Genomic DNA, 7,206 nt, shown 5'->3' on the forward strand with positions numbered 1-7,206 from the left:
TTTTAAAATTGCCATTTATTGAGTATTTACCCACATAGGTATCAAGGCGTGCACGTGAAGGTCAGAAGACAACCTGCAGGAGCTAGTTCTCTCTCTCTCCTTCTACCCTGTGGGTCCTACAGAAACTGAAATCCCACCAACAGGCTTAGTGGTCGACACCTTTGCCTAACTGAGCCATCTTGATGACCCTGGAGTGTTCTTAAGATAATGTTTTTAAGGATTTATTTCTGTTTTACATCTGTGAGTATTGAACCAGCATGTATGCCTGTTTAGGCAAGCATACCACGCCAGTGGATGGCACAAGAAGGCATCCAACTCCCTGGAACTGGACACATAGATGGTTGTGAGCCACCATGTGGGTGCTGGGAAATGAACCAGCCAGCCCCCTTTGCAAGAGCGGCAAGTGCCTTTAACATGTGAGCCGCTTCTCCAACCCCTCAAAAAAAATTTTTTTTAAACATAGATTTCTGATCAAGTTTTCTCCGTGGAAATCTTCTACGTGGGAGATGAAAAAGAGGTGGCGCTTCAACATTAATCAGCTTGATTCAAACCCAGAGCCCTCATAAAACATCCTTACCGAAACCAGGCACGTCTCCTTCCTGGTACACGAACTTCAGAGTCTTACAACCGCCCTTCTCAAAAAAGTTGGTGAACGGATCCAGCTGTTAAATGAAAGAGAAAACGAGGATCAATAAAACGGAATTAAGTAACTCCTGTACGACTGCTTCATGTAGCTCATCAATGTCCCTTTTCAAATAAAATGAGACTCAAAGACCTTCCTGAAGGGTCTGGTAGCATATAGGTCTAGCTTCTCGAGAAGCCGAGGCAGGAGGATCACAGGCTCAAGGTCTGCCTGGAACACTGAGTGAATTCATGACCAGCCTAGGCAACTTTGAGAGATCCTCTCTCAAAATGAAAAAGTAAAAGCTGGGTGATGATGGCAGCGCAGGTCTTTAATCCCAGGCGCATCTCTGAGGACAGCCTGGTCTACAGAGTGAGTTCTAAGACAGCCAGGGCTACATAGAGAAACTCTGTTTTGAAAAACAAAATCAAAAACAAAAATAAATAAATAAATAAATAAAAACCAAGAAGGAGGAGGGAGGAGAAGAGGAGGAGGAGGAGGAAGAAGAAGAAAGCTGGTGGGGGCTGCAGGAACATCTGAGAAAAGATTAGTGGCTAAACTAACTTCAATCCTGATGGACAGGGAATACAGGTAAATTTCACTCCATAGTGTCCTCGTGGGCTTTCTGTTGCTGTGATAAATACCACGACCAAGAGCAACTTGGGGAGAGAAGTGTTCTTTCGCAGGTTACAGCCTATCCCTGAGGGCAGCAAGGTAGGAACTTGGAGGCCAGGAACTGGAGCAGAGACCATGAAGTAACGCTGCTTACTGGGTTGCTTTCTGTTTGTTCAGCTCCCTTCCTTGTATAGGCTGGGCCCTCCTATGTTAATCAAGAAAAATGCCCCTTCCTCAGATGTGCTAATGGACCAATCATCAGATGGAGCCATTCCGAAGGTGAGATTTCTTCCTTCCAGGTGTGTCTAGGTTTGTATAAAGTTGACAAAAACCAACCAGCATAGTTGGTTTGTTTGTTGACTGGTTAGTTGGCTGTGAGGTTTGGGAAGGCGCGCGCGCGTTTGTGTGTGTGTGTTTGTACTCGTACCTGGGAGGTCAAAGGTATCATTTCTCTGGCACAGTCTGCCTTGTTTTTGTTGAGGTGTTGTTCTTGTTGTTGTTCTTTTTGTTGAGTCAGGCTGACCTGGATGTCATCACATAAGGCTCCAATGGCTGCCCAGCCAGCTACAGGCATCTGCCTGCTTCCACTCCACTATGTCTGACTTTTTTTATGTGAACTATGCAGAGTAAGCTCTAGCCTTTACACTAGCAGAGCAGAAGTTTTACTGTACCAACTGAACAGTCTCTCCAGCCATTGCCAGCCCATGAGAGAGGTAAGATTTCACGGTTGGGCATGGTGGTGCACACCTGTGACCATCCTGAGGAGGCTGAGGCTGGAGATCAAGAGTCTGAAGCAAGGCTAGGCTAAACATGAAGTTCATGGCCAGTCTGGAATATTTCTTACCCTGTCAGGAAAGAGTGAAGAAGAAAAGAAAGAGAGAGAGGAAGGAAATGAGGGAGAAGGCAGGGATGGACAGTCCCTCCATGCTGCTCAGGCTGGGTCCTAACTCCAGGGCTTAAACAGTCCTCCCGAGATGGGCTAGTGTGTCCTATTTCTGGTCCTCCATTAATGATTTACAGGCACAGCTTTGCCTAGTCACTTACTTGGCCCAGCATTAAAGAATGTCATGTAAACACACGGGGAGGTAAGCAGGGGGAACTGCTATTATGAAAGTTGAGTGGGCTAACAGAGAACCCTCTGTACTAACGCCTTTGCCTGACAAATTACTTAAGTGATGATAATTTCACCAATTATAACCTGACACATAATCAAACTAACGTTAAAAAAAAGAAAGAAAAATTACTCTCATGAGATTTATTTCACACTCGTGAGCGTCAAATTTGCATTCAACTATCGAGGTGAACTTATGTACACACAGGCTAGAGCCTGTGATTGGACAGTGGAGGGAGAAAGGCGGGACTTGAGGATTAAGTGAGGGGGTAACAGGTAGAGGAGGAGGGAGATGGAGGTGGAAAAGGCTGCCAGGAGAGGAGATGGGCCATCAGCATGTGGCCAGAAGCAGCAGCAAGTAACAAGAGACTTTATAGCCAAGGAATAAGTTTTTATCGCTCCAAACCTGCCCAATCTAGGCTTACGGCTTATAAATAAAATACCTGCATTGTGTGTCTTCTATACGGGCTAGTTAGGATTAATAATTCCTTCCACAACAACTTCAGCACCTTATTCACCTGGCCCTCAACTTGATGCCCAAAGGGACACTAGCCAGCCTGGGCCTGGCAAACACGGAGGCCTTGCCCTTCTCCCCCATGCCTCAGGTCTAGCTTACACTCCTGAAGCTAACTACCAAGGTCTAGTCCCTTATTTGGCCACTTCCTCCTCCTGAGGCTGACTACCAAGGTCCAGCTATCAAAGTATGGAAGTCCAGCAGTCAAAAGCCCACTTTGGCTCATCTAATTAACATGCCCAACGAAAATTAAACACCTCGTCCTAACATGAGATTTCCCTTTTACCTTTATAAGCTGCCATCTTCCTATGTCCCCATGGGTCTCTTCTCTATCTAGAGGTAGTCCCTTGTCCACCTGTCCCCTCCAGGATAAGTACCCCTTCCCCCCTCCCTCCTTCTCCTCAATCTCCTTTGTCTCATTCCCTACCCTTTGTCCCTCTGGGGCAAACAAATCTCCTTTGAGCCAAGAACTTGCTTTCAGGGTGTCTTGAGCCAATGGCAGTCCCTTCAATGCCAGCTCTGTCCCTTCAGGCAAATAAACGCTAATCTAATCTCTCCACCTTAGTTTAGTTTCCCTAAGGTTACATTGTCTCCCCTCTACCAAGAAGTGCTTGCGCTGGTTTGACGCTTCCTTTCATATCCACGTTTCCTATTTCCTGTTTCCCTAAGCAGTGTCTGATGTCATTCATGGGGGTCCTAGAGGCAGCACCTAGCCATATAGACCCAAAAGGTGAGATACACTTCAGGAATGGCAAATAGAAGGTGGCAGGCCATGACTGTTTGTATATGCTCAGCCCAGGGAGTGGCACTGTTAGAAGATGTGGCCCTGTTGGAGTGGGTGTGGCCCTGTTGGAGTGGGTGTGGCCCTGTTGGAGTGGGTGCATCAACTGTGTGTGTGGGCTTTAAGATCCTCATCCTAGCTGCCTGGAAGCCAGTCTTCTCCTAGCAGCCTTCAGATGAAGATGTAGAACTCTCAGCTCCTCCTGCACCATGCCTGCCTAGATGCTGCCATGTTCCCATATTGATGATAATGGCGTGAACTTCTGATCCTGTAATCCAGCCCCAATTAAATGTTGTCCTTATAAGAGTTGCCTTGGTCATGGTGTCTGTTCACAGCAGTAATGTCCTGACTAAGACACAGGCTTTGAATGAGAAATGGCTGGAGTCTCAGAACTTTGAACATTTGGTCCCCAGTTGATGATGCTATTTGGGGAGGTTATGGAACCTTTAGTGGGTACAGCCTTGCTGAAGGAAGTGAGTGGAGTTTACAACTGGCTCATACTTCCTGTTCTATTTGCTTCCAGTATGTGGATAAGACTGGGACCAGGCACTTCCAGCTGTCACCATGCTTCCTGCTTGCCACTGTGTCCTCCCCACCATTAGCTGATCCTCTCTCTCCCGAGCTGTACACCAAGACAAAACCTTTATTCTCTAGGTTGCTTTTGGTCTTGGTATTTTATCCCAGCAACAGAAAAGCAGCAATACAAAAGGTCTGCACCCACAAACGCCTGTTCTCGTGAGTCTCTCTCCAAACAGGGAACACCAGCTCGAAAATCCAGCTGGCCATCCCCAAACCAGGCTCTCCAACCCTGCAGTCCAGGCTCTCCAACCCTGTAGTCCAGGTTCTCCCACCCTGCAGTTGTAAGAATTCGGTTAAACTTAATTTTTAGTTAAAGTTAATTTTTAATTGCCCCAGGACACATCGTGGGAGGAGCACATTCCTTGGTCCCAGGATACCTGCTAGATTACCCTGCTGGATTAACATTCAGAGGAAAAGCAGATTAACACTCCTCAGACCACAGGGGAGGGAACTCATCTGTGGCAAGAAAGGCCCAGAGTTCATAGACACAATCCACAGGACAGACCAATTCTTGCCACTTACAGACAAGAGAGGTCCTTGGCACCCCATTCCCCAAAGACCAATCAGTTTAAAAGTCACACGGTTCCACCAATCATATTGTGCCTAGTCACTGTTTCTCTAGTCTACCCCTTAAACTGTATAAAAACTGCTCTTAACGTCAACTCGGGGTTCTTGCATGCGAGAGAACCCCAGTGCACTGGATTATTATTAGCATTAAACCTCATGTTATTGCAGCGAGAATCCTGCACATCCCCTGGTTTTGGATCTTAGAGTCCAACACAGTCCTGCCTCACACAGCCACAGCTGTCCGTCTCCCCTGGAGGCAATGGGCAGGCCCCAATCTCTGTGGCTGCGCCTTCAGTAGAGGTGCTAGGCTTCCAATATGGAGGTCACCAGCACAGCCTAGCAATTTTCAGGTGAAAACAAGGTTGCTCGCCCATCTGCTTTCCTCAGTACAGGGAACGATGGCTGGGACATGAGACCTACAGAGCAATTCCTTTTCTGAAACTGGCCTTCTTTTCATCTGATGGTCATCGCCCCATTGGCCTCTGTGTGGTACGTAGGAAGGCATGTTGCCAGAGTTACCACAGGAGCTCAGAGAGGCATTAGGAAGGGAGGGCATCATAACACAGCTTGAGAACATCAGAGGAGACCTCTCTTATTGTTATAGTAACGTTGCTGATAGCCAAGACTGCCTGTAAAATCTGTGTGGCTGGCACATAATGAGGACTTCAAGATATGACTGGAGGGTGGTGGCTCAGGTATAAGGTAGTTGTCTAGCATGTGTATTAAGTCCTGGGGTAGATTCCCTCCTACAACAGGAGGAGGAAGTAGGAAGAGGAAGCAGAAAATGAGGGAGAAGAAGGAAGCAGAAGAGGGAGGAGGAGGGAGGAAGAGGAGAGAGGAAGAAGAAGCAGAAAAGGAGGGAGGAGAAGGAAGCAGAAGAGGGAGGAGGAGGAGGAGGGAGGGAGAAGCAGAAGAGGAGGGAGGAGGAAGAGGAAAAGGAGAAGAGGAAGCAAAAAGAGGATGGAAGAGGAGGGATGAGGAGGAGGAAGCAGAAGAGGATTGAGGAGAGAGGAGGAGGAAGGGGAGGAAGAGGAAGCAAAAGAGGATCAAGGAGGAGGAAGAGGAGGAAGAAGCAGAAGAGGATTGAGGAGGAGGAAGGGAAAATCGAGAGAAGAGAGAAAGAAGAGACAGAGAAGGAAGAAGAGAAAAAAGAGATAGAAAAAGGAGAGCAGTGAGAAGAATTCTATCAAGACGACTGCATTAGATCATTAAACCAAACTCCCAGGAGCCCGTGCGGTTCCACAGCTCACCTCTGTAAAGCCAGCCTTGACCATAACCTATATCCAATTGTTCACAATGGCGCTTCTTGTTGCTACACACATCTCCAGGCTGGAGAGTGGCAGAGAAAGGCACACATGCTCCTACACACCCCCACACAAGTACACACCCCCAAAACAAAGGGGAAAACGGGACAAATCAGGGCACGACTTCAGCTTACCGACGGGCAATCCAAAATTAGTTCTTCCACAGTTACCATGTCCAGCCCAAGCTTCTCTCCTAGAACTTCAAATATGTATTTATATGAGGGGTCAATTTTCATTTTCCGGCTTTCCCTTGCTTCTCTAAATCTTGCCTAAAAGAAGTAAAAACATGTTTTTAAAAATGGAAGTATAGAGAAATGCATTTTCAAACAATGGAAAGTCTCTGGGCTTTCCCATGCCAACCCTATCAGCTGCAAACCTGTTTCTCTTTGAGGGTCTCCTGGAGGTTTGGAATGCCAGTCATACTTCGCCGGAACTTGGAGGACCGCCGGGAAGACTGAGAAAGCCCATCCGACAGCACTGACTGTGCAGGCCTAGGGGCGATCCTCGGTCTGACCCTGCCCTGGCCAGGCTCCTCATCATCCGGCATTATTATCTCCTCATCAGAGGGAATCAGGCTCCTATAGTCAGTCACAGAAGTAGCAGGACCCTGCATATCCGTGGGTTCTCCCTCGATGTTCAGAGCATCTCCTTCCGCACTGGGTTTGACGCCATCTCCAGTGGGGGGCGGGGCGCCATCCCCCTCGGGGGGCGGGGCCTGCTCTTCGGGAGGGGGAGGGGCAGCATCTCCTGGAGGGGGCGGAGCTTCCTCTTCCGCTGGAGGAGGAGCCTCTTCACTCGGGGGAGGTGGCTCTGCGCTGCCTTCCGCAGACTCCATTTCTCAATGTAGATTCCTCCTACGGAAAATCTTCAATGTTAAAAATCTAGAATCAGAAAGCATTTTCCTTAAGAAGTGTGCAAATAACTTGACCATTGGGCGTTTTTATTTTTCCCAGTGATGCCTAATCTTGGTCGTTAACTTGACACACTTTGGGTAGGTGGGATCTCAGTTGAGGAGTTACCTACATCAGATTGGCCTGTGGGCATGTCTGTAGAACACTTTCCTGATTGTTAATTGATAGGAGAGGGCCCACTGTAGGTGCTACCATCCCTAGG

At 47.9% G+C, this 7,206-nt stretch overlaps 1 protein-coding gene across 1 annotated transcript in view; it reads right to left on the bottom strand.

Moving 5' to 3' along the window:
- Window positions 1-6,928, bottom strand: part of Dnah8 (dynein axonemal heavy chain 8) — a 237,184-nt gene extending 230,256 nt beyond the window's left edge. Inside the window, exons 1-3 of the mRNA XM_034524086.2 lie at window positions 6,470-6,928; window positions 6,228-6,362; window positions 578-662 (exon numbers count right to left, since the gene is read on the bottom strand). Of these exons, the coding sequence (XP_034379977.1) occupies window positions 578-662; window positions 6,228-6,362; window positions 6,470-6,928 (679 nt within the window). The remainder of the gene's footprint in view (window positions 1-577; window positions 663-6,227; window positions 6,363-6,469) is intronic.
- Window positions 6,929-7,206: the final 278 nt, after the last annotated feature.

This window comes from Arvicanthis niloticus, chromosome 20 (genome assembly GCF_011762505.2).
Source record: "Arvicanthis niloticus isolate mArvNil1 chromosome 20, mArvNil1.pat.X, whole genome shotgun sequence".
NCBI classification, from domain to species: Eukaryota; Metazoa; Chordata; class Mammalia; order Rodentia; family Muridae; genus Arvicanthis; species Arvicanthis niloticus.